Source organism: Clupea harengus, chromosome 8 (assembly GCF_900700415.2).
Source record: "Clupea harengus chromosome 8, Ch_v2.0.2, whole genome shotgun sequence".
Taxonomy (NCBI): domain Eukaryota; kingdom Metazoa; phylum Chordata; class Actinopteri; order Clupeiformes; family Clupeidae; genus Clupea; species Clupea harengus.
Window position 1 is genome coordinate 17,043,586 of NC_045159.1, and position 15,657 is coordinate 17,059,242.

General features: G+C 44.6%; 1 protein-coding gene across 1 annotated transcript; it reads right to left on the reverse strand.

Annotated features, from left to right (window-relative positions):
- Positions 1 to 72: 72 nt before the first annotated feature.
- On the reverse strand, positions 73 to 14,293 carry sept8a (septin 8a). The gene is made up of 10 exons (XM_012827696.3): positions 14,121 to 14,293; positions 9,567 to 9,681; positions 9,236 to 9,431; positions 8,163 to 8,349; positions 6,354 to 6,515; positions 5,448 to 5,544; positions 2,886 to 3,054; positions 2,219 to 2,351; positions 1,460 to 1,629; positions 73 to 960 (listed from the first exon to the last, which is right to left on the reverse strand). The coding sequence occupies exons 1-10, from the start codon at positions 14,148 to 14,150 to the stop codon at positions 957 to 959; spliced, it is 1,263 nt and encodes a 420-aa protein (XP_012683150.1). The 5' UTR covers positions 14,151 to 14,293; the 3' UTR covers positions 73 to 956.
- Between the last annotated feature and the right edge of the window lie 1,364 nt (positions 14,294 to 15,657).

The window sequence follows — 15,657 nt, forward strand, 5'->3', positions numbered from 1 at the left end:
GCTTGCTGCCAAACAATGACCGCCATCTTTGAGTATGACTTTATAAGATATCCCATTCACAATGGGACAGGGTCGGGTGTCGTGCTTTTAGTTTATTTACGAAAGTCAATACATCTCATGCAAACGTCCTGATCAGCTAACCAATAAGACAGAAAAGGCTTTCTGTGTCTTTTTGACACCGAGCCGGCTTCTCTGTGAACAACTCCCCTCACACATACAATGGAAGCAATCACATAGTTTGACACAATTTCAAACACAATGTGCCTGACAAGTTTCGCAATGCTTAAAAAAAACAGCTACAAAAATATGTGGGTTAGTGGGTTGAAATATTAAAATAAAAAACAGCACCAAAGAAACTCTCCCTCTTATTATAAACTTGACCGGTTTATTTAATCTGTACCCAGGTGTATAGATTTGACGTTGTGATGCTATTATTGCTATTATCGTATATACGATCATTCAGGCCTGACGTGGCTCAGTTTAAGACAACACTAAATGCAGACAGAGAAAAATGCAGATTAATTAGCATTACATCACCTATTTAAAAAAAACATGGCTTTAAGGATTCTGCACAGAGATTAAACACACATTTGTATATATATTTGCTGGAGGCCCATTACTCTCGTCTACTCCACATTAGTGCTCTAGTGACTCAAGCCTCAGGTGCATCTCGAAGCAAGACAAAAGGTAATACAAAATAAAAGGTATAAAAAGTCCCAATTTGTCAGACAAACAAACCAAAACTAAACAAAATAAACCTGGATAGTCCTAGAGACGAATGGCCACATTATTTTCGGCAAGGCAGCACCAGCATCGCTGCCCTCTGTCTGGCCCTCAGTGTCCACAAGTGTCTTTGGTCCATTTTAAATGTCACAGGAAAGTCAGGGCACATGTGCTGATGTAGCTATGGTGATGGAAGACAAATCCTCGGTTGGCCTGGGTGCTGAGCTCATAAATTAACTGAAAGGGGAAAAAAAAGGAAAACGTGGACAAAAACAGAAATAAATAATGACCAAATGAAGACAAATGAGGAGTGATAACATGCAGATGTCATGGTACAATCACAGTGTGATGCTTTTAATGTTATGCTTCACTTACCGGTCATAACCATAATCATGCAGAAAAAAATAGGCAAATTGAAGAAAATACTCAAGCATCAATAAAAACAAAATACTGGACAAATAATGATGTATATGATCTGTATATGATTCCACAAAATAATGCCACTACCTTATAGGTGATTGTATGTGAGAAAAATCAAATACTTGTAATGACTGTCACTTTTGTCAAGATCAAGAATGCTGGTTTTGGTAATTCACAACTATGACCACCAGATGGAGCCTGTCAGTCACTAAAATTCACAACTGAGCCCTGAAAAGTGTAGCCCTGTGAAAGAGGCCGACAGGACAGAGGGGACAAAGAGAGTTAGCAACAGAGGAAGAAAATAGAGGACACTCACTTTTTCTTGTCCTTGTCCTTCTTGAGCGGCTGCGAGAGGGATAGCGTCTCGGCGGCGACCTTCCTCCTGTTGAAGGCGTTCATCTCCTCCTCGATGTCTCGCCTCTTCTCCTCCACCTTCCTCTTCTCCTCCTGGTGCATGCGCTTCAGCTGCTCAAACTTGTCATGCAGCTACACCAGGAGAGGACACAGAGTCTTAGACACGCTCAGGCACCATTGCTGACACCTTAAACTGACAGACTATGGTACGGTCTGATGACACCTTAAACTGACAGACCGAGCATCCTTGCTACATTTGGTTATTCTTGACGACTGTGTGATATTCAAGTAGTGTGTGTTCTAGGAACTAAACTAGCAGAGCAACAGTACAACAAAAAAAACAAAGGTCACAAAGGTCGTGGGTTTGTTTCTCAGGTAGCTCAGATACTGATGGAACTGTGCCATATTAACACGGCAAGTGACTTTGGATAAAACTATCTGCTGAATGAACAAATGTAAAATGTAATGAACCAGCTAATGTCATGAGCATGATCAGTGCTTCTTGTAGTGTCTAATCTGTTCTTGGACATTAAATCCAGCACTTGATGCACCCAAATGAACTTATGTTCCACAATGCAATGAGTCATAGAGAGAGAGAGAGAGAGAGAGAGCTGTGCAATGTCATGACACTCGCTCATAAACAACCACCCACTGTCTAACCCCCTATACAACAACCACCCACTATCTAACCCCCTATACAACTAACCCCCCCGATCCTTACCTCTTTTTCCTTCTCCTTCAGCTCAGCCTCCGTCTCCTTTACTTTGCTGACGAACATCTGCCTCATCTCCTCCTCCTTGCGCTGCAGGTCGCCCAGGAACTCTTTCCTCTTGGCCTCGTAGGTCTCCTGTAGGCTGCACAGCACAAACCACAACACAGATGAGTGTGCAAAAGTGCAGTCTCGGCTCCCATGCGCTCTCACACACACGCGCACACACACACACACACACACACATTTTAACGAAATGCCACTGAACTCAGAACATTTCTTCCTACTTGTTATTAGTATTATAACAGCATTTTAAAAAGTCAAATATACATTGCATGCATTTCTGAGAGCTTTCGCTATGATCCTGTACAGTGCTCTCCTATTGTGCTGATTAACAGGATACTGAAATCACTGAGGACAGATTGAGGGCAAGTATATGACAAGATATTAGTGTACTTTTGTGTATTGTATTGTGTGGTTTTTTTGGGGGGGGGGGGGGGGGGGGGGGGGTTTGAGTGAGTGAGTTTTGCGTTTGAGTGAGTGAGAGAGTAAGGTGACAGAGTGAGTGAGCACATGTCCAATTGTGTGTGTCCATGTGTGTGTGTGTGTGTGTCCATGTGTGTGTGTGTGTGTGTGTGTGTGTGTGTGTGTGTGTGTGTCCGTGTGCACTGTCCCCCACCTGAAAGGTTGGCTGTCGGGGTCGGTGTCTTTGAAGCCCATCTCCTCCAGCTTGCAGCGGCGGTAGAGTTCATAGTGGCGCGCGTGGGTCTGCTCTCGGAGGTCCTCCATGTTCACGCGGATCAGCATCTCCCTCAGCTTCACAAAGTCACAGTGGCTCTCGTTCTCAACTGCAACACACACAGTCAGCCAAACTTAGCAAAACTAGTCAGTCTGCTATATCAACTCTGTACACCCCTCCTGATAGTGAAGCCCCGATCCACACACACACACACAGTCAACACAACTACGTGATCTAACCCTCCAGACAGTGTCTGATTCTGGCCCTGATGCGGCGCAGATCCGGTACAGAGGGAAGGGAGAATCCCAAAGCTGCTGCCTGGACTTTTGCCTAATGAGTCGCCAACATCTTAGAAAAAACCACCAGCGTCAAGAGCCCAGACTCCCTGAGAGAATAAGAACTCAAGTCTGCCACGAGGAACAGCACTCGTAGCCAGTGATGATGTCAGTGAGGAGATAATACATGGTTTTGATCGGCAGACAGACTCACAAACACAGATGTCTGCACGTACTGGATTTCATCATTCATACTGTGGAAAACACCAGACAGCCGTCTGATAATCACTGAGACCAAAGTCTGGCTTTCTTGTAGCCTGGTGCATCAGAGAGGCCATTTTAATTATTGGGGGTGGGGTCGTATAATGACAAGTGAAGAGCTAAAACAGTAAGTCTCGTTCCGCATTCCTTTTCGTAACCCCGCTCCCCAAACACACACACTCACTCACACACACACTCACTCACACTTTCTCACTGAAGCCAGACAGCTGGATGTGTCTGTCTCTGGAGTAACTGAGGACGCTCTAATAAGAGAAACAGCCACCAGAGCGTACAGGTATCTGTATGTTTCCCAGGCGATCCATCACCATGACGACTCACTAAATAAATGCTTTACATCTCATTTAAGTGTGAGTGTGTTTAGCGTGCGCTCCATCAGTCAAAGAACAGACTACATAAACATGAAGCAAGTAAGATTGATGACCATGAAGACGTGATGTTTAGAAGAAGAGTGTTCCCTATTCAGTGAGCCGTGGGAGGGAGAGGGATGTCTGATGGGAAACTAGTGCAGGCTCCAGCTGGAGGAAGAGGAAGAGGAGGAGGGGCGAGGGGGCGGTTTGGGTTAGTCACTCACAACCTTTGACACGTTCACATAGCATCTCCACAGACTGCTGTTTAGACAGCCTGGGTCGCAGGATTTTACATAACTGTTCCTTCCCCACGGACATCAACACACACACACACAAAGATAAAAGCACGCACACACACACACACACACACACAATTCAATCCTGATGTTCACGGTGTCATTAATGTCCATATGACCTTTTTGAAATGCATGATGGATCAGTGTGATATCTAACCAGCTCTCTCTCTCTCTCTCACACACTCACACACACACACACACACACACACAATCAATCAATCAATCAATCAATCAACCACATTGGATTGACTCCACTCCGACCAGCATGCTGTTGCTTTGTGTTAATATTTTCATGTGTAAGGATGCAACTCCCTGCTTGGGAGGTCCTCCAGACTCATCAGGGCCTGACAGCTCCTATACTCATGATGATGTGAAGCTGCAGTCGACACAACTGCTCATGAACTAGGACAGAGGGGCCCGCTCAGTAATGGTGAACGCAGACAATCCATGGCGTACTTCATGGAGCTCATCACCACTGTGCATAGCACACAGACCCATCGTGAAGGACTAGAGGGTTGGATACAAATTAATGAGGGGGGGAATTGGTATAAGGAGATCTCTGTGTGTGTGTGTGTGTGTGTGTGTACAGGCTTCTCTCTGCATGTGTGTGTGGGGGGGGGGTCTCTCTCTTCTATGTATGTGTATGTGTGTGTGTGTGTGTGTGTGTGTGTGTAGGCCTCTCCCTGCATGTGTGTGTGCATATGGAGATAAAAGTTAAGGGAGATGGGCCTTCTGGTATGTGCGCCATCCAGCTGCGTCTCAGAGAGCAATTAGCTGCGGTCCCTGAGGAGTCTGAAAGGAGGGGAAGGGGCCAAACCCCCATTACCATCAGCCCTGGCCAGAATAGCACACTGCAATCTGCCAGAGTCATCCCAGATTCAAAGAGAGCGCGCACACACACACACACACACACGCACCGGCACACACACACACACACACGTGCACGCACAGGCACACACTGGCTTGAAACCAGCCGATTTCCTTCTCCACTGTTTTACTTAATAAGAAATTGTGTACGTGTATTGTGCAATATGTGCAATATGTTGTGTATATGTACAACATGTGTATTAAATCATGGACATCAGAATTAAGGACTTCAATGCTCTCTCTCTGTGTGTGTGTGTGTGTGTGTGTGTGTGTGTGTGTGTGTGTGTGTGTGTGTGTGTAAGAAAGAGCATGCATGCATGCAAGCTAGTGACCTCTTCATACATTAATAGATATACAACTTACAAAAGACAGAGTGAGCGCTGCATGGCTTGATTCTCTCCCTCTATATAAATAGCCCAATGGCGTGCCACAAACCTTGCACCACTCCCCATGGGTACTGCCTGGCTCTCACTGTCTTGTTCCCCACCTTGACCTCCTCCACACTCCCCACCACGGCGAAGGGGAGATGGGCCTGAGGAGAACACGGCACACAGTGCTTTTACTGAACGGAACAGACAGCTCAATACACACACCAGCATCAAAAACCTACATAGAAAGACAAAACAGACTTTTTTTTTTTTTTTTTTAAATGTCTACGTGCTGGGCTGAAGGAAACAAAAACCACATACATTGTGTGACAGCAGGCACTGTTACACGTCAAATTCTAAAGTCAAAAGAAATAGGCCTGTGCCTGTGTCGTATCTACACAGTTGCGTAACAAACTGCATGTCATTATCAAAGACAAAAAGCTGAACGCATGAAAGGGAATCGAGCCTGGGGGGCGGGGGGCCCAGCGTTAGGGGACATATCTGCACAGACGCAGGGAGGCCTAGTCACATTCAAGCTGAATTAAACACAACACTTCTTCTTCTTTTTCTCTGTGTGAGAGCGAGGAGCCGAATAAACAACATGCTGACGCAAGCATCCTCTCCACTCGACCACAGAAACCACACGACATGCCAAACAGAAGCTCAGAGATGGCGGTCCTGGAACAAGAGGCTACTGATGGGAGTGGAGAGTCTCACGGGCTAAGGCCTGGTCAACTGATTAGTCCACGTCCTGCCAATGTATTTACATAACCTCCAGTGATTGGTTTTACAGAGCCGTTTGCCTCTCGATTGGGGGAAAAATATGTTTTCTCAGAGCTGGGCTTGAAACTGAAGAACAAATATCTAAAGCTTAAAGACAAAATGAATAAAATAACAAATTCCTCACTTAAAGGTCAAAAGACTAAATATAAATGTATGAAACTAGCTTTGAGGAAGGATGTCCGGTCCTTACGTTCATAGAGGAGTTGATCTCTGTGACTGCCTCGTCATCTGTAGGAAACTGGTAGATCTGCACGCCGTTGCTCACCAATTCACTCATGATTTTGATCTTGAACTTATGCAGTTCACTCTTAGAAATTGTGTCTGCTTTAGCAATGATTGGGATAATATTAACCTGAAAGACAAAAAAAATAAATAAATCACAATTTCAGCAGGCATCGTCATCAATCAACATACTTGGCAGCAATCTATTTATTTCTTTAATAGTACAACATCAAGCATAAACCGAGCAAACTGCAAATTTGGAATGTATTTTAAAAAAGATGTAACAAGCACGCAATGTTGAGATGCTAGCTCATCATCTCATTACAGCCAACACAGTACCCCAGTGCCTGAGGCCTCTATGTAACCTTACTCATTTTACAAAAGCCTGCAGGCATAGGCGCAGCAAGATGGTAAATCATTTAACACACACACACACACACACACACACACACACACACACACACACACACACACACACACACACACACACACACACACACACACACACACACACACACACACACACACACACACACACACACACACACACACACACACACACACACACACACACACAGGAAGAGAGAGGACTGGCTGGACAGGATCAGTTTTACCACACACACACACAGGTTACTGGCTAAACAGGTCAACCACACACACACAGGCTACTGGCTAAACAGGTCACTGACGCACAGCTATACTATCCACAGACGAGACATTTCTTTATTGCAGAGAAGAAAAATGTGGCTCCCGAACCACAAACATAGAGCTTGGCTTTCCGTAGCGCTCCGCTCATAAAGACTGCCACTTCTCCAGCTCTGGGCCACCCATCATGCCAAGAGCAGATTTCAATCTGTCTGCTGCCTACTGGTCCTGCACAGTCAAGCCCAGCTCAGGGACTGGAGCAGCAGTGAAAGAGGGAGCCATGGCTTGAGCAGCCTTCTTCTCTTCATAATCTAATCTCCCATCACAACAGTGGGTGACGCATCTGAGAGAGAGAGAGGACTTTTGCACATGACACGACTGGGTCTGAATTCACCCAGGGAGTGGGAGCTCAGCGCTGGAACACTTCCCTGCGTATTGCTAGACCATCTGTCTTCTACACACACACACACACACGACCTCCCAAACAGCCCCTCTTACATCTCTCCGTTCGTTCTCGCTCTTCACCATTGACATTCTCACCCTTCTCTCTCGCTCTCATCGTCGCTCTCATCGTGTGTCTCTGTGTGTCTCTGTGTGTCTCTGTGTGTCTCTGTGTGTCTCTCTCTCTCTCTCTCTCTCTCTCTCTCTCTCTCTCTCTCTCTCTCTCTCTCTCTCTCTCTCTCTCTCTCTCTCTCTCTCTCTCTCTCTCTCTCTCTCTCTCTCTCTCTCTCTCTCTCTCTCTCTCTCTCTCTCTCTCTCTCTCTCTCTCTCTCTCTCTCTCTCTCTCTCTCTCTCTCTCTCTCTCTCTCTCTCTCTCTCTCTCTCTCTCTCTCTCTCTCTCTCTCACATTCACAGCCTTCTCTCTCTCACCATCTCTCTTCTGTCTCCCTCTCCTCTCACCCTCACGCTTCACGCTCCAACGCACACATCGATTCGGCTCACACCAACACTTTTCACATGGGTCACAGACAGTTCCGCGCCATCATCCAATTAAGGGCCACTCAATAATGAATTCACAAATATGGATCGGCAGCATACTATAGTATTCTGTGAGCAGGACTACTACTTACACACGCACACACCCCCACCCCCACACACACCCCCCATTGAGATGAATGTAGATCATAGGTACCTTACTGTCCAGTTTTTTCATGGTGACTAAATCCAGAGACTTGAGTGAATGCCCAGTGGGAGCGATGAAATAAAGGCAGATATGAATTCTGGTGTCATGGTAGTTGAAGAGGGATCGCTTGATTTTTAGCTCCTCCTGAAGGTAGTTTTCAAACTGTGTGTCGATATAATCCACTATAGGCTTATAACTGTGAAAAGAAGATAAATCAGACATTTTTGTTTTAACAGGTCATTTCCAGACACAGAAGAGTATAATGTATTTTATCCACAAGTCATTGAATTGTGTAAAATGAACAAACATACCACCTAGTCACTGTAAATTGTAGAAATTAGGCATATATGTAGTCACTAGCAAAACAACCTTTGCTAAAATAATAAATGTCCTTTGTGACTCAGTGGGAAAAGAAACGGTGCTTGTGCCTACTTGCATTATTATAATGTGTGACCTTTCCCTCGGCTCAGGGACATGTTCCCATCCGCCATCCCTGTTAGAGGAACTTGAATGTGTAGTTTGCTGGCCGTGTCCCCCGGGCCATGCAGACGCTACTTAATTACACTCTATTCATTCTGATGAAGCCCACAGCAGCAGAGACCCATTAAAGCAGTTTGAAACATTGAGATTTACAGTTTTTTTTATATATTGGGATACTGCACTCGACTTAGGTCTACATCAACACTTTGGCCTTGACAAGAACAGCTGCACTACTCACTACTACGCAGGGTTTGTGTCAGCAGTTGTTCAAACGATAACTAAGCTCAATGATTTTGTCTAAAACTGGTCAAATACCAAGCATCATTTTATAAGCGAATGGTCAAATAAAGCGTAGCGTATGAGAACAAGTTGCCCACAGTTTGGTCAAAGGTCAAACAGTGTTATTCTGAATCCATGCGGTCCAATAGACACTGCCATACTTGTAATGAATTCCACACAATTTTGCCTGATCTGATCAACTGTATTCAACCATCTTTGATACTTTGATTCCAAATGATTAAATGCACCTAATTTTTCTTTTACTTCAAAAAGAATGCTCATCACCGATGGAACATCATTTACCTATGAGCCAAACATCTCACCTGTCTTCTTTGTTGATTTGGTCGCCAAAACCGACCGTGTCCACGATGGTGAGTTTTAGGTGCACGTTACTCTCCTGCAGGTCGTACGTTCTGGGCCGCAAGTACACACTGTTCTGGTAGTGACTCGCCTCCTCGTTCTCAAACATCGTATTAAACAGCGTGTTCATTAACGTCGACTTGCCGATACCCGTCTCCCCTGGACAAAGAGCCAGAGAAAGCAGGGTTGACATCAGGAAGACAATTACATTCACAGCTTGTAGTTTCACCCCCTCGCCCATGCCAAGGACACAGACACGCACATACGGTTAGACAGAAAGGGAAAGATACTCACCCACACACAGGATGTTGAAGCAGAAGCCCTGTGTCACCGATTTACTGACCAGCTGATCGGGCAGACTGTCAAAGCCAACATGACCGCCCAAACTCAGGTTGCGCTTTTCTTCATTCTGTAAACAAACAAATAAATAAATAAACAAACATTAACGGACATGACTGTTTACTGGCAATAATCTGAAAATGGATTCCTGTACACACCATGAGCAACAAGAGGAAATTGATAATTACTCCATAACCTAGTTCAACAATCCCTTCCTGAACAGATTCATTCTTTTTAAATGTTAATATTTAGGCCTACTAAAACACAGCTGCAATAAATCACACAAAACCCCTCAAAGGACCACTACCCAAACTACTCATCTCCTCTTCTTTTTTCCTAATGCGAAGCCAATGGAATTTAGAAGACTAGAGCATAATACTGAACCACTTGGTTTCCCCAACCTCCAAAATCATTAAAGAAGATATCTTAGCCTAAATCATAATGTCAAGGCTACGTACTCATCTTGGGGGAAGTGGCAAACATGTTACAGGTATGCATCTGGAACTATAGCATCTTAGAACACGTTTTAGCTAATCGGCTTTGGGGAACAGCACCACCGACTTCATAGTTTTTAAATGGTGGTTGTCCACACTGGCAGACACATTTTCACCTGCACAGAGTCTGTGACAATAACACACCCAGATAATTCACTCTAACTTTTCTAATTCTTCCTCACAAAATGACCAGATGATCATGATGATCGTTACATCTGATGAGTACCTAGGCATACGGTCAGGAATAAAAGTATCAACACTAGACACTGACTTGCCTCAACCTCAACATTTAGGTCTACAGAGCAGAGCACCACCTAAGCCCCACACACCAAACCTCCTCCCCATAAAGCGGGTGGGGTTAGTTCTCCCGCACGGCCACATATTTTGACGGTGAGGTCAGCAGACTTGCGCACGCAGCCAGCCGAACACAGCCAGACCAAGCAGAGGACTGCAGGAACGTTGAACGGGGAACCAAAGGAATGCATACAGTACAGTGTTATCACAGGAGCCAAGGCTCTCATCGAACAGAACTCCCCACTCCCCATGTGGTGGGGGAGGGTGCGAGTTGTGAATAGGGGTGGACCGCTAACTGCTAATGTGAAGGAAGGATAACAACTTCAGCTCTGACAGAGCAGGCGGGATATGATACGTTGCTCAAACACTCCAACAAGGAGCAGCCATGACAAATTTTTTTGTGTGTTTAGTTTCGCTTTTTTTCTGAGGGAGGATTCCAGAGATGTCTTGAGTCTACAGAAGTTAAATGGCCCCCCTGGTAATGAAACCCTAGACTTTCTCAGGGGAGTCACCAGGTCAAGAGGAAATGGCTGCGTGTTTCGTGGTGTAGAACAACATTTTTGTAAGCGCGGGCCTGAGCGGTCCGCCTCATTCTATCTGTGAGTAAAGCCCTCTGACAGACTGCTGAAGACGGGCTTTAAAAAAAAAAGAGCTTGATCAGGAGCCGGGGGGCGCGGGGTCATGGCACTGTGAATACAGTGTTCTGTACACTTCAACTTTTAATCGAATATTATGAACAAATATGAACAGGTCGGTGAAAATATATATACCACTACAAACTGTGGCTTGTCTTCTTAGATATGAACCATTCGGAGAAGGATCCACAACGTTTTGTGCTGAGAGTTAAGTAAATATCTGTAGACAAATGGCAGTAGGCTAGAACGTTCCTGCTGTAACCGGATGCAAGAATAGTCTAAGTCCAACCAATCAGGGCTTATTTTGTAGCGAATAACCTCCACCATTAAATTAGACCACTGGTCAACGTACTGATCAATCACATGGACGTACAGACGCTGTTAACCCTTCAGGCTACCCCTCAGAGTGCACAGAGCACTGCTACCTGACGTTTCACAGGAATTGGGATGGTGGGGGTATATTGGGGATGGATCCTGCTCTGCTCCTCCTCTAATACTGGATGGATGCCATGGCATGGCATAAAAACACACACACACACACACACACACACACAAAGGTAGTTTCAATGTTCCCATGAGACAGGCAGATGGAGGCAGATGGAGACAGAGAGAGAGAGGGGGGGAGAGAGAGAGAGAGAGAGAGAGAGAAAGAAAGAAAGAAAAGAAAGAAAGGAGAGTAATGGATAGATACAAGAGGAGCGATGGAGAGAAAGCGATGAAGAGACTGCTAAAAAGTGACAGGAATGGAGAGGCTGAGACAGAGAGAGGGAAACAGAGAGAAAGAGAGGAGACAGAAACAGAAAGACAGAGAAAAAGATAAAGAAAGGAATTTATCCAGGACAAGAGAATCCAAAATGACGAAACAGAGAGACCGATTAAGGGGCTTCAGTGAGTGAGACAACGGTGAGAATGAAACACTGGAGTCCTTCTGTTTGCCTGTGGCCAAATCCCCTCAACATCTCAGCCTATGAACGGTCAGTCGAGTCAGAAAACATGAAATGACATAAGACGGCCATAGGATACGAGGCAGAGGCATATCCACCCAGTCGTGCGTCGTCAGCCAATAACGCCAGTGAGTCATGCATCGCGGTTTCTCACGCTGCATGGTAAACATCCTATATGACATAAGCATCAGGTCATGCGGACGAGCAGCAGCCCAACCAACCTATTTCTGCCTGAGTGCACTCTGAGCACGCTAATGAAATAACAGAAAGGCTGAAGCCATATATATACGCTACTAGACCAACTGCTGGGCCATCTCATAAACATAACGGTAATTCAAAAATAATTGGATTACGCAGTGTGATTGTAATCTGCCATGGACTTCACTATTGCTGAACAATCAGGGATTACATAATACACACTAAAATAGACCTCTAACTGAAGGCAATCAATAGCCCCGATCAAAATGGCCTAATCAACATCAGTGTCTGGCTGAGAAGAACTCACAGGGAATGAAGTGTCAATAGGAAAACATAAACCGGCCAACCATCTGATCAATACCCCCAACCCCAACCCACTGCATAAGGAACTTCAGTGCTCCAGTCCCTTCTGGGATAACAGAGAGAGAGCAGTGCAAGAGATCTCAAATAATCATGCATGTGTCTGAACTGTCTGCTCTCTGGCCTTAGCTGGTTCCTAGACACGTTACTTTTACATCTCATTCTCTTCAGCTAGAAGACCGGAGCCGACCGTCTACATTTCACATTGAGAGCATGTTTGGATGCTTGGGAACTGTTTTGATGAGTCGGAGGAAACAAAGTCGAATCTATTCTTTCCGACCAGTTCGTCCCAACAAACTGTCAGCCAAACAGGGCCTCGTTTGTGCAGGGGGCTCAGTAGTCCAAGCACAAACAGCCACAGACAATGGGACAGTGCTTTGGCTGACACTTCACAGCGGCTGCAAATCCACATGAACTCTTCTTCAAAGGCACCAATAGCAACTCGCAGAGCACACCAGATTCACTTACCCAATGCATCTCATTCTTACTCCACAAAGTAGTCTAATTACAAACAGATTCACCATTTAGGCTAGAGGATAGACTAGGTTGCAACTTCAGTGTGGATAGTCCCGCATTGTAGGCCTGGCACAAAACCCACCAAAGAAAGGATTTACTACCAACAGATAGGCCTAATCCATTTATCTTCCTTTTCAACAACTGTGAGAATCTCTCATTGGCTGACCAAAAGTTAATCACCCTTGATCTTGAATGCGTGCACACACACACCGTCTTGACACTTATCTGCAGTCATTCTGTCGTGGCAGCAGAACGTTTTTTACTGTAATCTTCTATCTGGAAGAGTAACTTTCTCAAATAACGCCATATTTCTGGTTAAAGGCTAGCTTACCACAGCTCCACATAAACCTGCCATTTGGGTTTCAAATGCTCTTCAGACAAGAATCAGTGCAGTGGGTGTCCCACTGGAAGAACTGGAATTATTATTAGCTACTTCTGAGATTGTATGTAACTGAAACGTTGCTTCATTATTTTATTAAAATAATAGCAACTCTACTTTCTTAACTGCAGTAAAAACTTGGATGTCAACTCCTGTCATCTGACATCAATCGGCAATGTTGAAAACAAAGCGACTATTTCACAATAGCACACGCAGGTGTTTTCTCAGATTTGGTTGAGTATTTCCATTGAACACATTCGATTAGAATGAGGACCACTGTCGCTATCTGTATGAACAAGATAGCTGTAATGTTAGCTTATGAAGAAAACAGACAGCGGTGATGCATTTCATTTGCTGAGACCGAAAATTAACGTTGCCCACAGTTGCAAGTAAAGCACGTAAACGATTTTATTTCAATGTAGGTGCCCTCAAATAAACGGTATGAGATCAAGAGTCCGCTGTGCTGAAATGTATAGTGAGAAACAAATCTCGATCACTGAGCTACAACTCCGTCCTTTCTTGAAGCTTGATGGTACACTCCCTCGAGCTAGCTCGTATGCTAGCTAATTGGCTAGCAGTATCGTACACTTTCCGAGGGAAATCACATACCACAAATTCACAGCAATGCATTGTAACTCATAGTGAAAACATTAGGATATACAAGGGGAAATAAATCACAATGCACTTACAGAAAATATGTCAACGTCGGTAGCAGCCATATTGCGGAATGTGTGTATTTCACTGCCGAGCTGGGCGAGGGGCTCCTCTCGTCTATCACTGTCTGTAAACTGACAGAGTGGAACAAGCTCACAGGCTTCAATATGGCTACTTCCTGGAAACTCCCACTTGGTCCCGGACGGTTTAGGTATGACCTTCTCAGCTTTACACAAACCCGAAGAGGACAGTGCTTCAAACCAAACTATACAGTCTGATATTTCTTAATGATCAAATGGTATCCAATTTCATGATTAAAGGGCAGACGCACAGCTCATGTTACCATTGCACATACCACCTAATACTTTGCTATTACAGCTGGGAGTTGTAGTTTTTAAGCCTCTGCCCCAGGTGCCCTCGGTCATTTCGCAAGTTAAAAGTTATTGGCTAGGCTATATAGGATACTGCATAATACTATAGGCCTACCATACGGAAGCCTAGAAACTGATTAGGTTACGTGTTTTGAACATTTAAGCTATGTGTTTTCTTTACAGTCAATTGCTTCCCTAGGCTACAGGATTTTTTTTACAACTAGGCCAACATTTAAACATAATAGGATATGTCAGGTTATTTAAGTGGGCTAAAGAAAAATCTACATTATCATAGAGGACCTGGGGATGCTAGTCTTGTGAATTAAGTGGTTATTCTAACTCTTACAATGACCTAATGCGTATTTGAATGATATCCACGTGTGCATTTTCTCCCGGAAACGACAGGTAGGGCGAGTGTCAGGTAGACAGGTAGCCTCTTATCAGTTGAAGAACTAGTTTTCTCTTCTGCTGTTCTCGACAAGAAAATGGATCTAACGCAAGACGCTATTCTGTCCATGTTGATAAAAGAGGGTGGAAAGGTGAAGAATTCAGACATTCTGAGTAAGTTTCGAAGTTTACTCAACTCAACTGATCCAGTTGAAAAGAAACAAAATAGAGATCTCTTTAAGACATTTGTCAACAATGTCGCAGTCGTAAAGGAGCTGGAGGATGGTAGATATTTATTCCTTAAAAAGAGATATCACCATTTATTGAATACTGAAAATGAGGATAGTGACAAAGAACCGTTTAAGGCAGAAAATGGACCGTGTTCAAAAGACGCAGCAGAGACATTAGACAAAGTACAAGAGCGCAGCTCACTTTTTCAAGATGGAGATAATGTATCTGATCGTGCGGGCGCAGAAGACGTTGATTCTCACATTACTGGAAATATCTCCCCATGTCGTGTTGATGAACATTCACCCATACAGTTGGCACTACAGAGGTCCAAAACAGTTGACATAAAACCAAGAAAATGTATTAGCTTCGTCCAAAACCAAGTGATTAGTTTAAATGATTCAGCTGAAGGAGAAACATTTTTTCCTGGCCAGACAGGGACAGCAAACACCAACAAGCCCTGTGCATTGCCATTAAGAATGCCGGCTACTCGGACTACGACAGAATCCCAGTGTACCAGATTCACAGAAGACACAACCAGTCAGGAGGGTACAGCAGACAGTGTTCCCAACACCCCCCAAAACAA